A 25,268-nucleotide genomic window follows, 5' to 3' on the forward strand; every position below is an offset into this window, starting at 1 on the left:
CAGAGAATTATGAGCGACTCTGCAGCTCCCCCCGGCTTTACAGAGTTTTATAGTTAGTTTAAGCTCATTATTTAGCTGTCATTTGGCTAAAGCTAGGTTTATGCTCGATGAAGTGTCCCCTGCGCAACGGTGCGCGCACCGTTCATTCATCAATCATTGCTTCTTTCGCATCAAGCATGAAGGCTCTGAAAGTTGTTGTGGCGCTTGGTCATGCACCTCTGAATTGTTTTAACTAGGTGCGTTCTGCGTGTGGAAGCGCAGACATGAGGATGTAGTTGAAGCTGTATTCACCATTGAGATGTATCTCTGCATGTAAGGGACATACCTAAGCAGATAAATTCAACAACAAGCTCCAGGGCAGTGCTTGTAGCCATGTTGGATAATGACATTCTTCTGGTAACACTTGTTGAGTTCTTTCTTATTCACAGAATATTTTGTTTGTACATCCTTGGTGCTACAGAGAATAGTGCAATGAGTAACGCGTTGAGCATAAACACCTCTTTGCATGCTGGTAGCTCACGTGCCATCTGCAGGGGCCTGCACCACAGCGTATAAATGTGTATAAAGTATAAACAGTATAAACAAGGCTTTAGACTACAGGAGTTTTGGGTTGATTTATCCCCGATTCACCCCTCCCGACAATTGGAGGAGAAATCTGGTCTGGGACCTTGGTCGGTACTGATGTTCGGCCCAGATTATCTGGTAATGTGAGGGGTTTACAGATGCAATCGTAAAGCTCCAGAACTGCTCATCGGGGTCACCCCAATAATTTAAAACATGTTTGATATTTAGGATTTAAAATCTGGATGATTATGTTACTACTTTCCAAGCGGGACCACAATAGCTAATGAAAGAGACAAGTCTCAGCAGCAGACAGTAAAGGTAAACATTCTAGCCCTTGAGGCTAACGTTAACTAGCATACTACTGTTGACAGATATTAAAACTGACAGTTAAAATCTCACCCTCAATTCTCACTAAAGAATCGACAACCCGTGTTGTCCACATCTTCCCAACCAGTTTTTGTTTGTTCATTGTCTGACTTGCTCTTTTCCACTAAGAATGTAATGACAGTCGTCAGAATAGCTAATACCAAAATATTTTTAGAAGGGATTCAAATGGTAACATAGCTGCTAACTAGTAACGTTAGCAAGCCCAAACGTAGCATATGAATTTGCTGATATGGGGCTGAGTAACAGTATGTTAACTTAACCATAATAAACAGCATGGCTACTGGCGACTATACTGGCACTTCTCAACACGGGTACACACACGCCAACCCAGTTTCACAGCAGTTCGTGAAGTAATCATAAAATTTAATCTATAATCTCTTTAATCTCTTTAATAGATCTCTTTAATCTAGATTTGTGTGCATGGACAAATTTTCCATTTTTTTGTGACACTCAGAATGACTTTCAGTCATTTGGAAGTATCTTTACTTCCAATACAGTCCGTCCGAAAGTATTTTCTTCATTGTGTAAAGGTTTTCTTTTAATGATATCTTTTCTCAACACAAAAACACGATAGTGTCCTTGATAACTCAGTAATACGATAGGTTAATGTTATGGCCATCAGTTTTCATTATTTCTCCTTCGATTCTGAGAAATAACGTTTTTTGTTAGTTTTTGGTAGCGGTAGGCTAAGGAAGAGCATTGTGTTGTGGGTGGATGTGACACGTTCAGCTACTATTTTGGGTTGTCTGTCGTTGGTGGGCTTCATTCCATTTCAAACTGCCACCGGGCAATGCCATGTTAAGAAAAGGTGTTTCATAACCTGTAATGTTGCTCATTTAATTTATATTTCCAAGAATATGTGGCTGAGGATATTTAACTTGAAATCATCTTTCTTAACACAGACAGTCTTCCTAAATTAATATTGAGCCACGTCATCCAATAAAGCACTCCAACATTGTGTATGTGTGTGTGTGTGTGTGTGTGTGTGTGTGTTTGTGTGTGTGTGTGTGTGTGTGTGGTCTGACAGACAGAGTTATCAAACTGGACTTTACATTTCACATCCCTCATTTAATTCCTGCACTTTTCACTTTCATATATTTCATCAAACAGGACTTAAGATTGTGCATTGCATTCAACCTCCATAATTTACTGTTTTTTTAATTTACTGTTACATAATTTAATTATTTACACATTTGATTGTGGCTTGTCACCTTCATATATTTCATACACTTTATTTCTTTGTCCGAAGCACAGTCCATGTTTCCTTTGTACAGTCAATATTACATTTCAAGTTTTATATCCCATTTCAAAACTATTACTCTTCCATTCTCTAAATAGATTTTAAATTTTCAATTTAGTTTTAATATTATTTGGTTTATTTCATTATTATTATTATTCTTGTTGTTGTTGTTGTTATATTGGTACTAATAAAAACTAACTTTTGTTTATTTTTATTCTTCTGTGTTGTGAGCAAATGCCAGGACGCATTCTTTGTATGCTTGCATTGGCTAATAAAACAGATTCTGATTGAATGGGCTACTGTATGTCATGCTGACATAAAATCCCCAAACCAAGAATTATAAAGATACTAAAAATCTCCACAACTGTGCAAATAGTAGACTATGCATGCGTCAGTATTTGATGACCTGCAGTGTTTCCCCTAGGTTGACTGTTTTGGCCTGGCGCTCGCTATTTCACTCAACTACTCATTCACCCGCTATGCACAAATATTACGCACTGCCCTATTACTTAGAGGGAGCTATGCTACCAAGAATTTCCCAGGCAACGATACAGAGGTTAACTCACGTTTCGGAACAGTGCTGCACAGAGGCTCCCAAACACTATTGATTTCTGAATGAATGGATATTTGGCGTTATTTTTGGCATTGAAAAAATATTTTTTTGGCCTGGCGGCCCGCCAGGCCTACTGCTGCCGCCAGCAGTATTGTATTCTCTGAAGGCGATTCATTTGGTCACTATTACCACTAAAAAAGAAAAAACAAACAGACAAACAAAAAGCTTCATTTTATATTTATTGGGCCTTCAAAGTTCTCTGAAACTAGGCATGGCATGCCTTTTGTCTATGAATTGAGAAAACTTTGTCATAGAGTGAAATCAAATAAATCATTGGAAAGGTCTCAGCCTTGGTTAGGTTTAGGGTTAATATGTCAGTATGAAGATTCTACATGGCTCCTGCTTTGAAATACGGACTGTTGTACCTTGACCTTGGTGCACATTTAAAGGTATATAATTCAGCAGAAAAAGTGGCTACAGACATGGGACCAACTGTTATAGAGAGCTCTTGACCTCAGCTATCATATGAGTATATATGATTGTCCTCCATTTGGACTACTGCTAATACAACGCCACTAACACACTGTTAGCCTGTTACCGCCAATGTTACTGAGAAAAATACATAAAACAGCTCCTAAGCTAATTAAATCTGTATCTACAGAGCTGTGTTAGTTAATCAGGGATCCTTTCTAAGAAATGGAGCAAAACCAGCTGCATCAGATGCATCATTGCATACAAGCTGGAAATAAAGCTGCTATCACTAGCTAGCTCAATTCACTCAACACTCAACAGTTCATAAAAACTCAGATTTTAATCCTGCTGCTTTGGTTGTTAAACTATCACATTCAGTCGATCTTTCAGTCAAACTCAGGTTATACCATGTTTTATGTGAGCAGCCCGCTTTCAGAAAAGGACAGCAATATTAAATGCACACAGTAAGTCAGTGGATCCTCTGGTCCTCGTGATTAAATGTTGAGCAATGTAGTGGTTTTAGTAAAAATGAATAACAAATGAGAAAAAACAATATAGCGTCTGTGCTCCCGAGTCCCGACTGATAAAAAAAACCGCAGGCACGAAACATACTCCTAAATGAAATACATTAGTTTGAAAGTTGTTCTGAGTGTCACGAAAAAAATGGAAAATTCGTGTCCATGTACATGAATCTATAGATTAAATTTTGTGACTATTTCACAAACTGCCGTGAGACTGGATTGCACACACAAACACACAAACACACACACACACACACACACACACACACACACACACACACACACACACGCACACACAGCAACGCTATCACAGGGGAATGAATGTGCTTCTAGTGACTGTCAATGCTCTGCCTGCCTCCATGTTTTTAGTGGAGACAGTGCATATGGTATATTACTCTCTATTACACTAGTAGAAAACAAGCACATTTCAGTGCATTTTGAAGTTTAGTCTGACAGCTGTCTTATTGCAGTTACTCTCAGGTTGCTCAGCCAGATCAGATCTGCAGCAGTCCAGATGACAGACAAAGAGTGTTTGCTCAAGCAGCTGGGTCTGAGTCAGCACATTTTACACACAGCAAATCTGCAATAGCAGCTCTAGCAGTCGGTGGTCTAAGATCAGACTAAACGTCGGTCTGGGCAGGAGCGACTGTGCTGATGTCATGGTGATTGACAGCTCTTGTTAAGGGCAGGATTTCTGAGCAAAACAGCAGTTCAATCTTATCAAGGTCAATCGGGAGGCATTTGGCAGCGATCCAGTCGGTGATTTCAGCTAGAAAATTGGAGGTATGCAACCCAACCTGTGTGTCAGAGAGGGGGAAGCAAAAGGTCAGTATAAGTGTTATAGCAATGATGGGAAAACTTATGGGATGTGGTGACAGCGCAAGTGGTTTAGGTGTAGAGAAAGATGAGGGTTAGGAAAAAGTGGACTCGTCATGATACCTGTAACACAATGTTTTCTTAAAGCACTGAGTGTTGGCTGGATGATTTCAGGCTGATTTCAGAGGCAGGGACTCTTTCAACAACAACTCTTGCTTTCGATCAGTTCTTTTTTTAAAAGCCTTGCAGTCAGACAGACCTGTCTCCAAAACAATAACTTCTAATTTCAACGAAAAAACTTACACTTTAGGGAAGAGCAATGAAATAAATTGTTGTATGTCTGGCTTCACAATCTCTGCTTCGGTCTCTTCCTATATTTATGCCACTATGTTTACTTAGTAGCAATAAATTAGAGGTGTTCCTGTTATGGCTTGTGAGTTATGGTACTGTAGTTCGATGAATTATGACAGCTATTTGGGTAATAAAACTTCTGCTATGTTCGTTGATGTTTGCTCATTGCTGTCACAGGTGTGTAAAGTTGTTTCTTTGGCATATACTGTAAGTTGAACATGAGTACCACCAAACCTTGATTTGACTCAATATGCTGCACCGACACCTGATTGTTTAAATCATAACTCAATCATATACCTGATGGTGTACTGGAATTGAACCATAGACGAGGTGCACTGTCTGCTCAGCACATATTTTGACAACTGTTGGCATTTGTTTCAGTTCCAATTCGGTGGCAAGATCATATTTCTAACTCAAAGTACAAGTTTTCAGTCACACCTGTCTGTGTATTTATCTTTTTTTTTCTTTTTTTTTTTCTTGCAGACAGCTTGTTCTTCAGTAATGGATCTTCTTTTGAATTTTGAGATTATAATGTTACTTTTTTAGAATATCACCCACACAGAAAGTTGTTTATGAGAAGTATAACTAACATAACAAGACATTTTTACAGAGTATTATATTTCTACTCAAAGCTTGTGCCAAAGATCAGTGCCGTAAGTCATAATTTAGCTGATATATGAAAAAAGACATAAAAAGTGGCATAAAAAGACGACTTGACCTTGTTATTTTGGTTATTCTTGAAAAGATTTCTACAGAGCTCATTGGATGTGGCATGTTCAAAAATGTAAGAAGAGCAAATGTTAAAGGAGCAATATTCTGTATTTTTAGGTGTCTGATCAGATGAGGTTTGGTTTCTTGACATGAGGAGTAACTGACTTGAAGGAGGACGGCATGCTGTCACAAAGCAGTCGATGTTAGTTGTGAGAAAGACACTTGATCAGCATCCCTGTGAAGGATAGACGGTGAAATCAGGGTGGAAGGGGCTGCTGGCAGAGTTTCAGGGCCTTGCCCGGGAAAGTGAGTGAGGTAGTTTGGAGTTGGGAGCTTCAGATGTCATTGACCATTTTCTTTTCCGAGTAAATGACAAAATCCTCTAATAGGAGGTGTGAGGTTAGAGGCAAAGACTTGGTGTAAGGTTGCTTTGGTGCAAAACTTTCATGTTAACATATTTTAGCTGAGATTGATACCATTCTTTAAAGCGTTTCTTTGAACTTGATTCAACAACCTTATGACTGTCATGGTGATGCAATCATCGACTCAGTGGAAAGGAGTTCAGCATCAAGTGTGATGGAAAATCAAAGGAAAAGTAATGGGCTTCTGAAGTTTGCTGACTTTATATTTTTGTAATTGGCATTAAAACCACTTAAACAGCAATTCAGTCCGTTTTTTTTCTATCTAGAGTGTTTTTGATTAGACGGCGTAACAGTCATTACAAACGCACATTTGATTTATTTGGAATGAATACAATGATAGTTTGGTAAATGAAGAATAAATCACTTAATCCTCTAAACAAGGGCAGATTAAGAAACATAATACAGATATAAAGTGAAATACTATATATGAGAAACAGTAGCAAACATGATAGACAGAATGTCATGCAGAGACATCTGTAACGGCATTACAGTTTCATCAGAAAATGTGACATCTTGATTGACATTGGTGGTCAGCTGTGATCCTCTATGATTTTTCTGTCATCTCTTTCTCCACAGAGAGTTGATCTGAAACCAGTGGTGGCATGTAATCGACAACCAAACTGAAAATAAAAACGCAGGAGGAAGAGTTGCTCTTGTTAACAGTGGGTCCACACCTCTACACAACACGTCCTGCATCAGCTTCCCAGAGTTTATGGACCGCATGTCGACAAGAGCCGGAGAAGATACAACTAGCAGACTTTGAAGGAATCGTGTCGGGAAGAAGAGTGCAAATGGTGCTGCAGCACCTCCTTCCCTGGCAGCCCCACTTCAAAAAGTAAGCTTAATGTTATTTGTCGAAGTAACTTATTCTATATTTGGACAATAGATTGATGTATTTGAGCAGTTATACCTTTTGCTATATGTATTACTGCATAATCAAAGTATTTTCCTCTGCATTTGAATTTGTCACTGATTGAAGCACTCCTGTATGTGTGCTTTGTGTACTTCATGCTACTTTAACTCCAGCCCCAGTTTGTGCCTCTCATGTGTCACTGTCATATTTGTGTCACAGTGGTAAGCATGCATTTCTCTGTTTCTCGTTCCAATATTTTTATTTTATTTATTTTGTTATTGTTTTACAAAAAGTGCAGGGACATATGTCATTTCTGGCTACCTGGATTATACATATAACAGTTGCAACTTGGAAAAGGGGTTAAAATATGTTTTTATCATGCAGCAGACATAATAGTTTTTCATCCAGATGGTCAGAAGAGTCTTTGAGGAGTCTGAAAATATCCTCAGAACAGCGGCAAGTGTTGTTAAACGACCTTCTGGTTTTACTTATTTTTCAGAGAAATGGATGCTTAGCGCAGTTGCTCAAAAGTAATCAGAGGCACAAACTGGGGCTATTTTATCACCATGTAATGTGAATCTAACTCAATGACCCTTTGTACTGGGATAAAAAATTTGAAAAGAAGTAGACTACAACAGACACTCTTTTATGAAATGCACAAAATACAATATAATTACTGCTTGGAAGTAAGAAAACCGTCTCCGTGCTTGTAATTTTTTTTATCCTTTTCATATTGTTATGGGGAATCCATTCTGGCTCATTGAGAAAGGAAAAAAGTTATGAGACTTGAACGCTGTAGCAAAAATAACCCAAGCCAGAGGAGCACCTTGACTGTACCTCCTTCTCAAATAGTGGCAGTAATTAAATGAGAGATAAATGAAGTCGTTAAACAAACTAACACTTATCACTGGTTAAACAGTGAGCAATAAAGCTCGATTACCACCCTCATTTTCTCCTTTTGGGCAGGAGGCAATCAGTAAAGGTTGCTCTAAAAGCCGGCACCCATTAACGAAATATACTAACTAGCTGCTATTGGTCAATGCCTTGATGTGGACTGTATCTTGTGACACCATGACTGCCTCAATTTGTCTTACAATTCCAAAGTGTGTTGGTTCACAAGGGCAGGATTTGACTTTTTTTCTTCAGTCAAAGATTCAGTAATGCTTTGCTAGTATCCAAATATAAGACATGATTCTGTTTGAAAAGTGAGATTACAGTGTGTAATGATAATAATAACATTCTAATACAAAATTTTCCGAGATTTATCTGCTAAATCAGGAAAAGAAATTACAATATGTTCTGTTTTGAACCCAGTCTGAGCGGACTTCAGGGGTGAATGTGAGGTCATTGTGTGGTTTCATAAGAGAGCGAAGAGTTTAGAAAAATTGTGTTAGGCGTCTAAGGATTCAAGGCAACTTTTGTTTAAGATCCAAACACTCCTACAGCTGATATTTCATGCAGGAGAAACCCACACACACTGGGAAGTCAAGTGTACACTGCACAGGATATTTTCTGAGCCCCGGAGGCGGCCGTATGTATTTATCCACTTTTGTCTCTTGTATGTTGAAAGATTAACGTATACAGCTCTAAGTGCGACAACGTATTACCAAGATAATATTTACTTCATTATTAACATAAGCCGGCATGCATACACCGGTGCCTTTTAAACCACAACTGCAATTCTATTACACATGGAGAGCTTTCCTCAAATGTTAAATTAGATTTATTTAATGGCTCTGTAATTAATTTTCTAAGTTGCATTGCTGCTGTAATTTCCTTTTGAATGAGGTTTTATGAGACATAAGTGGATTGTAACTGGATGGTATTTGCCACCATTTATTATTTCAATAAGTCAAAGGAAAAGAAAGTATTTGTTTTCCTTTAGATTTCTGTTTGGAAGATATAAAGATTGTTTAAAATGGGATTAAGTAAAAGCTGCATTAAGAGAAAGTCATACAAAGGGAAGAGAAAAAGAAGGAGAGATGCTGTTACTGACTGAATGGAAAGGAATAAAATATGCAGAAAAATAAACTCTGGTTAGAAAAGAAAGAAGAGGAAATGATGAAATTCACATCAACATTTTTGACACTCGTAAATGAAACACAAACAGGTGACAAGGCAGATGAAAGCGAAAGGAAGACATGGTTGTAAAGGGGAGCCATGATGATGAAGCCGAAACAGTCTGTGAATTTGTGAATTTATGTAAGAAACTGAGAGAATCTGGGTCTCCGTCAACCCCCTCATAGCTCCCACAAGCCACGTACGTACATGAGAGGAGAAAGTGAGACGAGAAATATGTTTCTTCTGACTGTTTTTGTTAAACCAATGTGGACTGAAAGTGAGTCCTCAGATGTTCAGGCTGTGTGAATGAAGATGTAAACAGGCATGCTTTCATTTTGGAAAGTACAATATAGGATTTGATGTGTAAATTGTTACTTGGAGGTCGTAGAAGAGAATAGAAGTAGATGAAAATCAATGACAGCGAGATGAGAAATACGGTAGGCTGGGAGCAACAGGCTGCGATCATGGAACCAACATGTGATGGAAACTGGTCTTTACAGCAGATCCACCTCTGGTATTACTGAACTATGATCCTGTCAACCAAAACAAATTTATAGTTATTTCTTAGATTTTCTGCTCTTACTTTCTATTTTGGTGGATTTGGGGTAGGATGTGAATTTTGCTTTAGAGCTGCAACGACTAATCGATTAGTTGATTGACAGAAAATTAATCTGGAACTATTTTGATCATCAGTGAACCGTTTTGAGTCATTTTTTAAATAAAAAATACTTCTGAAAAGTGAATATTTTCTGGGGTTTTTTTAGCCCTCTATGTTAGTAAACTTTAAATCTGTGGGTTGTGGACAAAACAAGACATTTTAGGTTGCATCTTGGGCATCTTTGGGAAACAGAGAGTGATGTTTTTAGATTAACAGATTAATCGATAATGAAAATAATCGCTAGTTGCAGCCAATTTGGCTTTGCTAGGTGTGTGTTACTGATAAGCAGCAAGTTACTGAGGTTTTCTTCAACGTCCTTAACATCGTCTTCACCATCAACAGTCTGTACCAGCATCAGAAACTTGAAAGGGGAAACACAAGCCACCAATCACTGTTGTTTCGTTCCAGATGTGGTCCAGATGTGTAGCGCAAAGGCATTGTAGTAATAATCTTTCATTTTCCTGGAGGAATTACCAGTTTGATGTTAAAACAAAAAAACAAATGTCTTCACTGTGATTGTTTATTATGATTATAATGCCAACACTGTGACAGCTGCCTGTAAGAAACCAAATAACGCTGTCTGGGTTCCTCAAATGGAATAAGTGCAAAGAATGTAAACTTTTTATTTTCCACCACTTTTCATTCAGATATAGAAAACAAAAAACTTGAACTGAACTTAAACTAAAAAGCCCAACTTGAGTTCCCGAGAAATGTTAACTTTATTTTTGAATAAATAAATAAAGCCATAAATAGTAAGCCTGTGGAAATACATAAATAATAATGAAACTGAATAAATAAAAGGATGAAAGATGCAGTAATCTTTAGTAGTCGCAGGGCGACTACGCCTCGACTAGCAGCTGCATCAGGTGTGTTAGCAGCAATGAAATGAACAGTTAAGACTCAGAAGCACATATGTTTTTCACATCATTTAAGCTGTGGTGAGATGGCTGAGTTTTATGTTTAGAAGCGTGCTCAGTTGTTCATAGCTGTTGGCCCTCCAATATGGCTGCCAGACACAACCTGGCAGCCCAGTAAAGGTGTCAGGGATACAGAGAGGTTTTTCATTGATGTTGTATTTTCTTTTTCATCTTCTTTTCTCTGATGTGGAGGTGAATTTTCACCCTGAAAGCACAATGCTGTCTTGTGACTCAGCTGCCTGCCTCCCACAGCCTTGTATTTATATTAAAACTTGTCAGGGTTGAATTCAAATTCAACCAATTAAGCTAACCAACCTCCCTCTCTCCTTTCCTCGCAAATAAAAAAAATCCAATCAGAATCCTAGCTGAAGCGTGACAACCACAGCCTTGACTTAAAGGCAGGAGATAAATTTGCCTTTATAAGGCCCGTTTAAAATGATCAAGTTCGTTTTCTCAAAATGGAGAGTCCGTCCTTGAGAATAAACAGTTTCCTTTATTTTATGTAATGCCAACATTACTGGAAAAAACAGCAACATTAAAAGCAGGGCAGATTATTTCAGAAGTCAGCGAGGTGATCAAAGACCGGAATATGACCACTGACACAGACTGACACATCTAAAGTTTATTTGCCAGCCAGTCTGTCAAACTCATGCTATGTCACTGTATCATCCACCAATGTGACAGAGCAGCAGATCTTCCATTAAATACCAAGACCTTTATTTTAAATTGGATTATAGATCAAATCCAGCATGTGAGTCAGCTTTTTCATTTCAATTAGCAAACAAAGCCAGGGAATGCTTGCTTAAGAACATTAAAATCATTTTTATCTATTCTGGTTGAAAAATAGGTTTAAATTTGCAATTGTTTGTTGGATTTCACAGTGACGTTTTTAAAACGGGACAATTATTTTTGTAAAACTATCCAGTTCAGTTTTGTGAAGATGACTGATTATTTTACTATAATGCCCTTGAGAAACCTGCTGGATTACATTATTGATCTCAGTTAGCATGCGGTACATTTTGAACATAACCCTCCCAAAACCCTACCAGCATCATGTAAGATTTGTTCTTACCCTTGAACACAATGCAGGAGCATATTGCTTCAAAAGAGCTGTGGTCCTTTTGTTAATGCTGAAAGGATTTACCTGTAATCTGGCTGTCTCAAGGAAGAAACGCCGAGCCAAAAGTATTCAGGGGCAGCTGCAGCTGCAGTGGAAAGGACAGGGGAATTAGACTGGTGGTACGACAGAACATATAATAGTGCTGTAAAGATAAAACATGTTATAGTGCTGTAGAGCTATATGTCAAGTCACTTCAGGGCCCTGCAGGCTCATACCCACCAGCAAACAAAAGCCTCTAAGATGAAGACATATCTCCAGCTGTGAATTATGTGAAGCACTCCATAGATGCTCTACAATCTTTATTACTTTGCTACAGCATATTTTCAAAGCAATATCTGCAGCTGTACACAATAAAAACTGTCGATTTGTAGGTCAAACATTCATTTGAACTGTGCTCTTTATTTGTTTGTGTTCATTATACATTTGACATTTATACGGCAATTGGACAAAAACATGCAAAGTCTTTAAAAATGATTGACCTGTCACAAAGTTGACTATGTGTATCGAAAGTATTTACGTTGTCTTATGTAAATGTCTCGACTCCAGATCCATTTTTACACGTATGATGCATAACTTATTTGATACTGAATTTAATCTTTGGTTTGTTTGTACATGTAACTGAAGAATTTAAGCTCTTGGTGGAGTTTTTTAATAACATAATCTGTAATAACACAACAGAAAATGCAGGCCTTTTTATTTGAGTGTTAATATAGACTATATGACAAAAACAAGAAAAAAAAACCAACAACATTTTCTTCCGGAAACACAAATCTTTTATATATGTCACATACCCGGGGTCTTTGTGTCAGCAGCTGAAATGAGAAACTGCTGAGTGCAAATCCAATCACTCCTTCATGCCAAGAAATGGGTGCATAAACCAAGAAAAAAAAAAAACTGATTGGGGGGTGGTTCCATTACGTATTTAGCCTTTAACATATTATTCATTCTGCCTCTATAGCATATTCACATGGCAAGAAGAGAAGATGATAAGAGATTTAAAAGGATTGTAATGCATTGGCATATCAAATAATTCATAAGTATAGCTAAGAAAATTTAAAAATTTAAAAAAATTACACAGGGACTCATTTGGTTTGATACCTTTATTCAAGATACTTGAGCATTATTTGTGATGATGACAGTGTTATCTGTTTATTTTACATAAAACTGACAATGAAGATCTTGATGTTGCCAATGTGAAAGAAGCAAATTGTGGAGAGCAAAATATTTCCATATTATTGATGCTGTGGTGCACATTTGTGCCTTGTTTGGGGATTAAAGTCAATTTTTTATCTCCATGTTTTGATAGCTTGAAGATTATAGTGTATTATTGCAAAAACAGCATCTATCAGCCACAGTATTACAGAAATATTATACTACACACACAAAAATGAAAACCCACCTCTCCTCTGTGGCTCCAACAACCTCTGCGATTAACCAAAATGAATAAGCCAAGCCTCTCTGGCCTTGTGTACTTCTCTGTCTCAAACCCTCGATTTATTTCTGTCATCACCATAGCCATCATGTTTTTGTCATCCTTTCCACATGTCCAATCTCTAAATCTAAAATAGGACCCATAGACATGGCATGTAAGATAAGCTTTGGGCCACTATTATCTTTTCCCTGCCATCAGTAAAGTGGATCTCGTGATACATCAGCAGCCCCCTCAGTCATCCAAAATCCGGTTTTCCAGATTTCCCAGCCCTATCCCTCTGTGGGGGTCTTAATGGGGAGATGGGATTCAAAGGTCTTGCTCAAAGCTGCTTTCTGTCACTCTCTCCATCTCACTCTGGTTTTTTTTTATGTAAATCGATCCAGTCTTGGGTTCCAGTATCAGATTGGGGGTTGTTGTGTGTGTACTGTACTCTGCCTGAGGCGGCTGGCTGTCTGGCTAACACATTACCCCACATCCATGCTTTACTCCCCATATACAGATCAGTGAAATGTAGACTGTGACCATATAGATTGTGCACATATGGGTTAATGTCTGCAATTTGATCATGCATGGACAGACAAACACACAGTGCTTTCAAACCAGAAACATTCACATACACAAAGAGCTGTCAGGTGCTGTTTATGCTTTTACATTATTCTCTAATATAGGAGGCAAAATGAGTAACCATGATGCAAAAACCCCCTGAAATGTTTGTCTGCCGTAGCACCTGCTTAATCCAGAGAATAACAGCTCAATATGCTCTATTAATCCCTGTGGCTCTGTGCACTATTTCAATCTCACACCACATCTATCTTGTTTTTAAAGAGCTGACCCAAATACTCCAACATTCAAGGGACTCACTGCTGAAGCTCCTGGGATTCAAAAGTCATCCATTCTTTAGCACTACTCAGCCTCTCACACACACACACACACATGCTCACACACTGAAACCTTATGAACATTTACAATACAATACAGTATCTAGCCTTCTTGGCTTTGAAATGAATTCATATCAAACTGCACATAGTGTATAAACAATATCAGCTTTTAAAATTTTCAGAAATCATTTTACTCTCCAGGTTCCACTTAAAGTGCACTGGCACCACTTCACTGTGGCCAGAGGACTGAAGTGGAAATAGGCACAAAAATGGATTAGTGGTTGTAGGTGAATTTATCAGGGTATGAGAATATTTTGTGGAGCAACACACAAATGTTACTCTCACTAAAGATCAGTGAGCGTGAGAGTTAAAGGGAAACTTTGCCGATTTTCAACCAGCATTGTACCTTAACAATGTGGCTAGTATATGCAAATGAACAATGTTTAACTTCCCTCCATGTTGCCTGCACCCAGAGCTCCGTGTTCATTTGCCGGCAAAAGTCTGTTGGGTGACGCAAAACGTGTCATCCGGTGGACTTTGGAGATCTGCATTAGATTACAAACTAAGTTTCTGCATTTTCTGTAGTGGTGCCTTCAAGGACAGTAAAATGTGGGTCTCCCAAAACACTTTGTCTATCATGTTAACTAACGAAAGGGAAAAGCAGACACTAAAATATCATACTGCTAAATATTTTAAATTATCAATATATTTGAAAGAATACTAGTTTCATGATACAAGGCAGAATATCGTGCTGTTGAATTAGACACAAGAGAGTGTAGAGGAGGAAGAGACCACCAGAGCGACGTTACAGCTGCAGCTAAACTAAGCTAAGCTAAGCTAAGTTTCTCCATGATTCATCCAGAAGAGCTGAATCTAACACAAAAAACAACTAGCTTTACAATATAATGTTGGAGCTGAGATGTGGCGCCACTGTTACAATTCATGTGGCTGAATATAGTGCTGTGTAATCAGACAAAACAGAGTATAGAGGAGAAAGCGAACATGGGAGCTATAACTGCGGCAGCCTATAGAGAGGCACTCGGTGAGTTTGAACTGATCCGCATAACGTAACTAACGGTGCGCTGATGAACCTTGCACACCGGTATGATAGAAAAAATGTTTTGTAAATGAAAATAAGCCTCAGTAAAGAAATATTTTTTTTGGTGCTCTGCTGGCAGTATAGGGAATCTACAGTCTTTTCTCATTTTCTTTAGTCATAGGGCACCAATTTCGAAAATAATTCCACATTTCTACTACATAGATGACCTAGTTTAAAAGCATAATATTAACAGTGGTGAATTTTCCCTTTTAGAGATCATTTGGCAGATGGTGACTGACACAGATCAACATCTGAAACAAGAAGAGAAAGTAAAACTTGAAAAATAAGAATAACACACAGTATTTTTTGTCACAATGGCATTATTATGCATTTATTTTTTTATTGGTAACGTTCTAAATTTCAAGTCCAATATGAGATGTAAAAATATATTAATAATACAGTAGAACAGATGATTTCTGTAATAATTTGCCCTGTCAGGGTTATAAATGTAGAAATCTGTGAACAATATCTGAATAGAACAGGAAAAAGTAACATAGAATACCAAAGTCTATTACAAATGTGTTATTATTCTACATTGTAGACAGTTGAACTAGAAGAAAGTTTGTCTTGAACTTAATTTTAGTCTTAAATGATCACACCTCCCACCTTTAAAATTGCCATTTTTCTCAGTGTTGCTGTCCAGGACTGAGCAGAGCAGGGCGCCAGCAGTGAGATAAAATCAAGCAACACATTCTGCTGCAGCCAAAATATAAATTGCTTTCAGCCAGTCTCGATTTCAGTCATCCATTTTCCCATGTATAATCCCGTTTTCCCCTGAAAAAATAGTTTTCTGAATTTATCACCTCCTTCAATGCTTCTCTGTTTAATTTTGATTGAGGACTTTACAGATTGCCTTAGTCTGCACAATTGTAAGTGGAAGTAACTCAGTGGAGAATGAGAATGAAAATCCTCCATTTGTAAGAAGAATTTACAAAACATTTTGATTGACAAATGATTACTTTTCCATTAAATGATCCCTGACCGACCATGGTTGAACAACTGTTGGAGTGTTAGGTGTTTTTTCAAACAGCGATTAATTACACTTGAAAATTAAAACAAATGTCAACAAAGTTGATTCTCTAGTTTTAAATATTTTGGTAATGAATAAGCACTTACAGTACAGATGAATGTTTGCAAATATATTTTCAACTAAGTCAGCTGCCAGCAGAGTTGCCATTTGTTTGGTTAATTATCAGCTTACACTCTTGGGAATCCTGTAATGTGCATGAGAGCCGAATGACTCTGGCAGATCACCTCGAATTTGTGTGGAAATCAATACTGCAGCCTGAGTATGTCTGCAGCTGTGTGGGCCTTAACGCTTTGACTAATGGCCCTGGTTATTGAAGACTACGATGGGCTCAAGTTGTCACTGACGGAGTGTTGCAATTTACCAGTTTCCAAATCTCTGTAGTCAATACTGTACTTACTGTTATGACATCTCCCACTTAATCAGTAGCAACAAATTACAATGCCAATCAAATTCTAAGGACAACTTAGGTAGATTCCCACAATACATTTACATTTGTAGTGACTGCAAATGGTTAATTGTTATCACATCATCTACATTCAGCTGCAGATGAATTATGAATTATTACTATACAACTAAATTAAGAAGGTATGATTTGTGGAGAAGTTTTAATGAAGTTTTAAAGTGTCCATTGCCTTCCTGACTGCTTAATTAGAATTTAGCTCTTGAACATGCTGTTCCTTCTTGATAATGAAAAGTATCTTCAGCTCTGTCTGGCTAATGCAGCCATCTGCTGGCAACTCCTAATGGAGTTATGGAGCCTCTCAAGATCTCTTAAATAATTTAGAAGTTGAGCGTATCTAAGACTTCATATTTATACACAAGGCTTAATTCTAAATGTAGGATTGAATTTGTCAGTTCCAGGGTTGCTTTTCCTAAGACTAATTGTTCAGTACAGTACACAAAGTTTAGTTTTATGACTGTCTTTAATGTTTGATTACTGTATAATTATTGCAATTATTTTTGTGTTCTTTTTGGCTGCTAATTGATGACAGAATGTTGTGAAAGGCTCAAGATTCAAGATTACTTTATTTTTCCATAGGGAAATTTGTCTTGGACATAAAGGCTGCCACATAAAAATTATATACAATTTTAGTGCAGTAACGGACATGAAGTGCATAGTACACACAAGTGCAGACATGAAATGCATTCAAGTAAGTGCAACACATTCCCTCATTTCACACCCTTGTTATGTCCTGAGTGTAGGAGATTCACTGATAGAAGGATGAAAGAGTTTTTGTATCTATTCAGGCATCTATTCCTGTATTTAATTGGAACCCTGTAGCGTCTACCTGATGGTAACAGTTCGTATTCTGAATACAGGACATCGGAGAGGTCAGCAATAATTTTCCTAGCCTGTTTAACTATAGTCTTCTCAAAGAGCATTTGGAGAGAGGGATGCTCCCTCACCCCCATCACTGTCATTGCTGTGTGGACCAGTCTGTTTATTTGTGATTTCAACTTAACTGATATGTTACCAAACCAAGCTGAGATTCTGTAACATAATATACTCTCTATCATAGCATGATAAAATAACATCATTACCCTGAGTCTGTGCAAAACTTAGAGTTGCTGTTGGATCCTAGTGATACAGAATTCACATGGACATTCCAAGACATATTACAGTCAATATGTACACCCAAATATATTTAAGAATGAAACTGGGTAATACAAGCGTTATGGACCAGTATTGGAGGATGATCCCCCATATGTCCTTGATCAAAAATAATTTCTTCTGTTTTCTTGGAGTTTACAATGAGATGATGGTCATCACATCATTGTACAAACTTTTTAACCTCCAAACTAAAGCCAGAAACGCCAGTGTCTGTATCTATAAGTCCCAAGATGGCATTGTCATCAGAAAACTTGACAATAAACGTGCTGGGATGACTGCTGTACAATCATTTGTATATAATGTAAAAAGAATCAGAGAACTCACGCATCCTTGCGGAACGCCTGTGTTATTGACATTAAACTCAGATAATGTCTGGTTTACTTGGACCTGCTGGGTCGATTTGGTCAAAAATGATACCAGACATCTGCCTGAGCTTACTGACAAGGATGTGTGGCTGCAGGGTATTAAAAGAATAGCTGAAGTCTACAAACAGCAGTCTGGTATAGGCCTTGTGGTTTTCTAGGTGTCACAAAATAAAGTGTATTGGTATTGTATGGTTAGTATTGTATTATCAGTGCCATGATTTTCTTTATAGGCAAACTGATAAGAATCTAGCTGTCCATTTATGTTTGACTTCAGCTTCCACACCATTATCTTTCCCAGACACTTCATTATAATAGAGGTCAGGGCTACTGGTCTATAGTCATTATTTTCCTGGGGGAACAGGCTTTTTTGGAAGAGGAGTAATGATTGCCGTTTTACAGAGAGATGGAACTATATGTGAATCAACAGATCTTTGAAAGACAGAGACCCAGGCTGATGTAATTTCCTCCGAACACGTCTTCAAAAGGAAAGCTGAGAAACCATCAAGGCAAACCATATTTGCCTTATTGGTGTTTGTGCTTTTAAATAGTCTGACTTCTCTGGGGCTAATGTCTATCCTTGGAACACAATCATCGATTATTATGGTGTTAATGACACTTTCACGTTATAAAGAGAAATCATGTAAATCAAACTTAATGTAGAAATTGTTCAAATCATTTGTTATTGTATTGCCATCTGTTGTGTGCAGTGGTTTCCTGGTGGAAGTCATATTTGTAATAGATTTCATAGTGGCCCACAGTTCCTTCAGCGGTGGTCCACTTATGGCTCTAGCTGTATGTATGTTCTGGATATTTCCATAGCATTTGTCAAGAATTTTACTGTTTGTAGTGTCACATTTAATATACTGTTCAAACCCAGGTAAACACATTTCAAGTTTGAAATGGATGAAATCCCCCAAAATGAGCATAGAGGTATCTGGTGTGCATTGCAACTGTCTATGCACACCATGTCTATCACAATGTTCCTAAACTCCCTTGGAAGGAAGAACAGCCTGAGACTCAAGCATAATAGCTCAATGTCCAGGTTACAAATAGCCTCTTATGTGGTGTATTGCCTACACCATTTATCATTAATATAAACACATAGTCTGCACCCCCCCTTGTCTTAGCTGACTCAGAACTCCTATCAGAATGTGCCTGGGAAAAGCCATCCAACTCAACGATTGAGCTAGAAATATCCTGATGCAGCCAAGTTTCTGTAAAAACCATGATACATGATTCGTGGTACTCAAAGCAGGTTCTGGTGTAAAGTTTGAGTTTGTCCATCTTATTCCTCAGGTAGTGTGCTTTACTCAGGATCATCAATGGCAAGGGTGGAGGCTGTGATGGGAATCACACAACCATGTTTGTACATCCCCCTGAGGATATGATTAATAATTGTGAAAAAAATCTTGTTATTTAGTGCAAGATGTCTCTGTAGCTTGTGTTTAGATATGATCATTGTAGTTCCTAGATTATAATTTTGAAGCTGTTAAATGTTTCTGAGCTCATGAAATTTCACTGAAATCTCCTGTGTCATTACCCGTGACGTTTCACTTATTCATCAGTGCTGACTAATTTTTCTTTGTCTTTCAGGGTGGAGGTCAGAGGATTTCAGCTCACCACAACAATTTGAGGATTAATAGCAGACCTGGAAAAGAGAGACAATGCCTATGTTCACCATTATGGCACCTGTAGGTGTAGCTAAACTGCGGGCTCGGCCCCTCCTGCTGTTTCTTTGCTTGACACTACGTGCTGGCATGCTTCAGTTTGTTGCAGCCACGATACAAGGTTACATTGGAGAGAGGGACATGATATGCCCATCTGTGTGCAGATGTGATGAGGATTTTATCTACTGTAATGACCGTGGCCTGAGCTCCATCCCATCACTGCCTCCTTCTGCGTCTGTCCTCTATCTTCAGAACAACCACATAAATAACCCGGGCTTGCCGACTTCCTTGGAGCGCCAGCTTACTGTCCGCGTGGTCTACCTCTATGATAATGAACTGGATGAATTCCCAATGCACCTGCCACCATCGGTCCGTGAACTGCATTTGCAGGACAACAACATCCGCACCATTCCTCGTAGTGCACTGGCTCGGATGCCCTTGCTAGAGAAGCTCCATTTGGATGACAACTCTATTTCCACTGTCAGCATTGAGGACCAGGCCTTTGCTGACAATCCACGGTTGCGTCTACTTTTCCTTTCACGCAACCACCTGTCTAGTATCCCCTCAGGACTGCCTGCCTCTCTGGAAGAACTCCGTCTGGATGACAACCGAATCTCCACTATCCCAACCCACGCCTTCCGAGGCCTCACCTCTCTTAGATGTCTAGTCCTGGATGGGAATCTTTTGGCAAACCAGCGCATTGCTGATGACACATTCTCACGCCTTTCCAACTTGACCGAGTTGTCCTTAGTCCGTAACTCCCTCCAGACCCCACCTGTCAACCTGCCCAGTGCCCATCTACAGCGCCTGTCTCTACAGGACAATGCCCTGACTCACATGCCACGTGGTTCCTTAGATGGCATGCGCAGGCTGCAGAGGCTAGACCTGTCAGGGAATAACCTGACCACCCTGCCGAGGGGACTGTTTAAAGACCTGGACAGCCTGGGTCAGCTGCTGGTGCGAGGTAATCCTTGGCACTGTGGCTGTAACCTGCGCTGGCTATATGACTGGCTGCATGCCCGCGGTAACTCTATCACTGTCAGAGGTCTCACCTGCCATGGGCCTGACAGAGTGCGAGATATGGCTTTGACAGACCTGGCCAGTGAGATGGAGGAGTGTGAGGTGGTGAGGACAGCAGGTACCAGAGACAGAGTGGGTGGAGGTGGAGTCGATAGCTCTACCACCAACACCCCTCCACAGGGCTCTCTCTTCACCCTCCGCTCAAAGCGACCTGGCCTGGGGCTTCCTGACTCTGGCTTAGACTACACTCTCAGCAGCAGTGGTGTGGGAAAGAGCCTGGCCCTCAATGTGAAGCCTCTCTCTCACAACAGTGTCCGTGTAACCTGGAGCGTGGCCCAGCCCAGCTCCTCCTTCAGGCTGAGCTGGCTCCGACTGGGTACTGGTAACGCCATGGGGTCTATCACAGAGACACTGGTTCGGGGCGACCGTCGGGAATACCTGCTCACCTCCTTGCAACCGCGTTCCAGCTACATTATCTGCATGGTGCCCCTGCCGGCCAGTTCAGAAAGCAAAGGGGCAATTTCTGGAGACGCTGACTCTGATGAAGCTCTGGTGTGTGCAAAAGCTGAAACATCAGATGTCAGCCTGTTGGAAGAGGAGGAGGATGAAGATTCACAGCAGATGACAGTTCTGCCTCTGGCAGGGATTATTGGTGGAGCTACTGCCATTGTATGTTTGGCTCTTATTTTTGGCGTCTTCTGTTGGTATGGACATAGGAGTGGCCATTTGTGTTCCCGTGACCATTATACTCGCAACAGCTCCCGAAAAAGCAAGAACTATGATGATTACATTGAGTCAGGCACTAAGAAGGACAATACCATCTTGGAGATCCGTGGTCCGGGATTCCAGATGACGCCTATGGCAGCTTGCCAGCCAATGCAGCCTAAACCCCTACAAGAGGATTACATCATTCATACCATATTCCCCTCCAATGGCACTGGCCTGTACAAAGGTGCCAACCATGTTTCTAATGCAGGACATGGCACCAACCGGGGCTATAGAGAAGGAGGAATCCCAGATATAGACTACTGTTATACATGATGTACTGTACCAGATCCTGTTCACAGTGTTATTGGTAAACTGTATAGATGCACAATTTCCCTTCGCATGGACACTTCTGAAGCACCCCTCTGTGCCTTCTTCTTCTGGTCTCCCATTCCAAATTACCTGCTGTTCACTGCACTGAAAGTACTGTATGTGATTAACTGGAACTGAAACCGTGTGGGAACAGTTCACTGCAGGAAGCAGCAGCCAATGCCCCAGGTGTAAATGCACAGCTGACTGTTTCGTCACCATCTTAGTAATGGCCTGTGTATGTTTTCCTTTCTGCTCTCTCCCTGTGACATGTAAGCAAAGAATGTATACACTGTGGAAAGGTCAAACTCAGCGTAAGTGCAGGTAGAGTTCCTCCTCCAACACACAGGAGCCAAAACTGAAAATGGATTAAGAAATGATGTTAAACAGACATTTTTCGTACTCATTTCCTGCTCACTGGTCACATACAGTATAAAGTCTTATCAACTCATTGTTCCAAATGCCTCAACTATATTGATGTGCCCTACCAGCTATTCAAGGAAAGGGCTTTGTAAAGCTGTGAATTGTTCTATTTCAAACAACCCGTTAACCACTTGTCTTAAAGTAAGCTTGTTATTACCTTATTCAGTAGATGGCAGGTTGAAGATCTTATCATGGCTGGTCAGCCTTGGTTATACCTCTCAAGATCATTCACCTGAGTTCAGCATTGTAGTGTTGCATCAGATGAGATGCAGCACAAGCGTGTAGATAATTTACTTAGATACCGACTGGGCTGTGTTTGAAAAATGCTTTGCAATTTTTATCAGTGTTTTTTTAACCATAAAATCCTGCATAACTCTCTTTATTTATTTATTTTGTTCCTTATGTGATGTTTTTTTGTCTCTGCTAAAATTACTTTTAAAATTTTTCACCCTCATGTTCTTCAATAGTGATGAAATCCAGCTTTGATGAAGACGGTGGATTGTTCCATCCTAAACAAAAACAAAATACGAAAAGTGAAGAAAATGTTCTGATGGTTTTCTGCAGATTCATGTTATCCTAAATGCAGCAGAGTGAATTCTAAAGTAAAACTATTTAAAATGTGTAATTTGAAAATTAGACCCCACCCAAAGACTAGCATGTCCAGTGAGACAGTAGAGACCAACCCCAATCACCCCTTTCCCATTTTGTGCCTGTGTGCTTAACCTGTATCTGCAGTTGGTGACTTTTGGTTATGAAATGTTTCCTCCACATTCTTGAAGTGACGAATGAAAATCCAGACTGGACAAAATGCTAATAATGGGGAGCCTCCTGTATGAGGCAGACTCTTGTGAGTGAACCTCAAAATGAAGGAATGAACTGTGAATGAAACTGAGGAGACTCAAACCGCATCACTGTTGACCTGCACTGTGGGGCAGCGGCCAAGCTGTGGGTGGGTGGATGGACTGGTGGGGGAGTTTGGAGGTGGGGTGAAGCTGACTCCTCAGGGAGGGGAGTTCACCAGTGTTTGTTTTAGCAATGGTGAAAGGCCTCCACCTATTCCACCTCTTTTATTACTGAGCAGCACTAAAAATGTAAATGTTTTAGCACTTAGCAGAGAACAGGGATAAATGTAATGACAGGCACAGGGAGGGTAAAAAAAACATCTCCAGGCACTGACAAAGATGCAGAATTGATGGCTCTGGCGCGATGGAGTTCACCCATGCATAAATCTGTTTGTCATACTCAGCTTCTCCCCTTGGGTTTAATATTGTCCATCAGTTGTTTACCACTGTGTTGCTTCCAAAGGGGGAAACCAATTGTGCTTCCTCGACTGTTCTGTCCGCTAGAGTTTTACACTGGCGTCAGAAAAAATGTCAGTGGAATGTATATTTTATCTTGCGCCCAAAATCACTGGCTTAAACAAATAACATCTTACTGGCCTGGCTAATTCTGTTTTGGGGAATGTTGATATAGTGTAATTGCTATTTTATAGTCGGTCTATTCAAGACACGTACTTCCTCATCATTTGCATAAATAAAACCATGGCCATAGCCACATGAATATTTTCTCTGGTGAAATTATAGAAAGTAATGGTGCCATAACTTTGCGTAAAAAAAAATATGTGAACCTGAGATATGTGTGGATTTTGCTTTATAAATTCATCTTCAGAGGGGATCAATAAAAGTTTTATAATCTTGTTATTACTGCAACCTGTCATTTCACCTCATGCCTGAAGAGATGGATTTTTCTTTAACCCAGCGTGACTTATTCTTGAACTGAAAGTAACATTGCAGAGAGGTTTTGGTAGGAGATCAAAATCTATCCCAAGAAGCTGGTTTCATGCACAAATTAGACCTACATATTGTTTTCATTTGATGACGGTAGCACTGGGATAAACCAGTGCCAGCTACAGCCTGAGGCCAGACACTTGGAAGCAGCTGAGATTATAAAATGGAGCTGAGAAGAGACAATAGGCTGCTGCCCTCAGTGACCTATACGTTTACATGCAGCCTGGGACACAAGGTTGTATGAGCCCAACTCCAAATGAAAAATTTCATCAACACATTTCAAATTAGATAGAGTAATCAGCCAGCTGTGGCTCAGAGGTAGAGCAGGTCGTCCACTAATCAGAAGGTCGGTGGTTTGATCCAGTCCACATGTTGAAGTGTCCTTGGGCAAGTTACTAAACCCCAAATTGCTCCTGAAGGCTGTGCCATCAGTGTGTAAGTATGTTTGAATGAGCAATAGATGAGCAGGTTGGCACCTTGCATGGCAGCCTCTGCCATAGGTGTATGAACATGTGTGTGTGAATGGGTGAATGTTGGCATGTAGTGTAAAGTGCTTTGAGTGGTCAGTAGACTAGAAAGGCGCTATATAAATGCAATCCATTTACCATTTAGCCTCCAATGGGTTGAAATTTCAGTTTGACGACTTTGCCTGTGCATCTGCTGGATACCCCTCAGCTACCTCCGAATTCCCAACAGCCACTTGCTAATTTAGTAAAGGAAAACAAAGCTGTTTCATTTGCAGTACAAATTAGCTGGCTAACTAAAGAATGAAGGATGCCGACATTAAGCAACCCAACATACAAATACTCACATTCATCTTTGTCAGGGCAAATAACAATGTTTTATTGTAAATTGGATACACTCATCTATTACATTATTCTTTGCTATTGTGCATATCAAAACATTTGTCAATTACATCATCGCAAGGTGTAGACACAGACACAACGAGTCAGATTAACTCCTCTGCTTGTACAGAGCAAACATTGATTGAATTGAAGTGGAGAACCCACTACACTGTACCCACAGTCATGTTGTGTTTGGCTGTGTCAGAGGAAAGCTCATTCCTAAAGTCTGTGGTCTGAATAGGGGAAATACTGGGTGTTGGACTGAAAAGGCACTCAGGAGAACCACCAGCTGTGACCTTGAGGTACAAAACATTGGAACTCCAAAGAGTTTTTAGTCTCCTTTTGTTACTTTACTGCCATTGTATTGTTTTGTTTCATTTTCCCTTTCAAT

General features: G+C 39.5%; 1 protein-coding gene across 3 annotated transcripts in view; it reads left to right on the forward strand.

Annotated features, from left to right (window-relative positions):
• Positions 1-24,177, forward strand: part of flrt1a (fibronectin leucine rich transmembrane protein 1a) — a 44,852-nt gene extending 20,675 nt beyond the window's left edge. For 2 of the 3 annotated variants that reach the window (XM_067607581.1, XM_067607580.1), the window contains exons 2-3: positions 6,613-6,871; positions 19,655-24,177. In XM_067607581.1, the coding sequence (XP_067463682.1) occupies positions 19,726-21,789 (2,064 nt within the window). In that variant the 5' untranslated portion in view covers positions 6,613-6,871; positions 19,655-19,725 and the 3' untranslated portion in view covers positions 21,790-24,177. Of the gene's footprint in view, positions 1-3,910; positions 4,562-6,612; positions 6,872-19,654 lie in introns of those variants that run through there. The other variant, XM_067607582.1, reaches the window with a different exon arrangement.
• The last annotated feature ends 1,091 nt before the right edge of the window (positions 24,178-25,268 follow it).

The sequence above is a fragment of the Thunnus thynnus genome, chromosome 13 (genome assembly GCF_963924715.1).
Source record: "Thunnus thynnus chromosome 13, fThuThy2.1, whole genome shotgun sequence".
NCBI classification, from domain to species: Eukaryota; Metazoa; Chordata; class Actinopteri; order Scombriformes; family Scombridae; genus Thunnus; species Thunnus thynnus.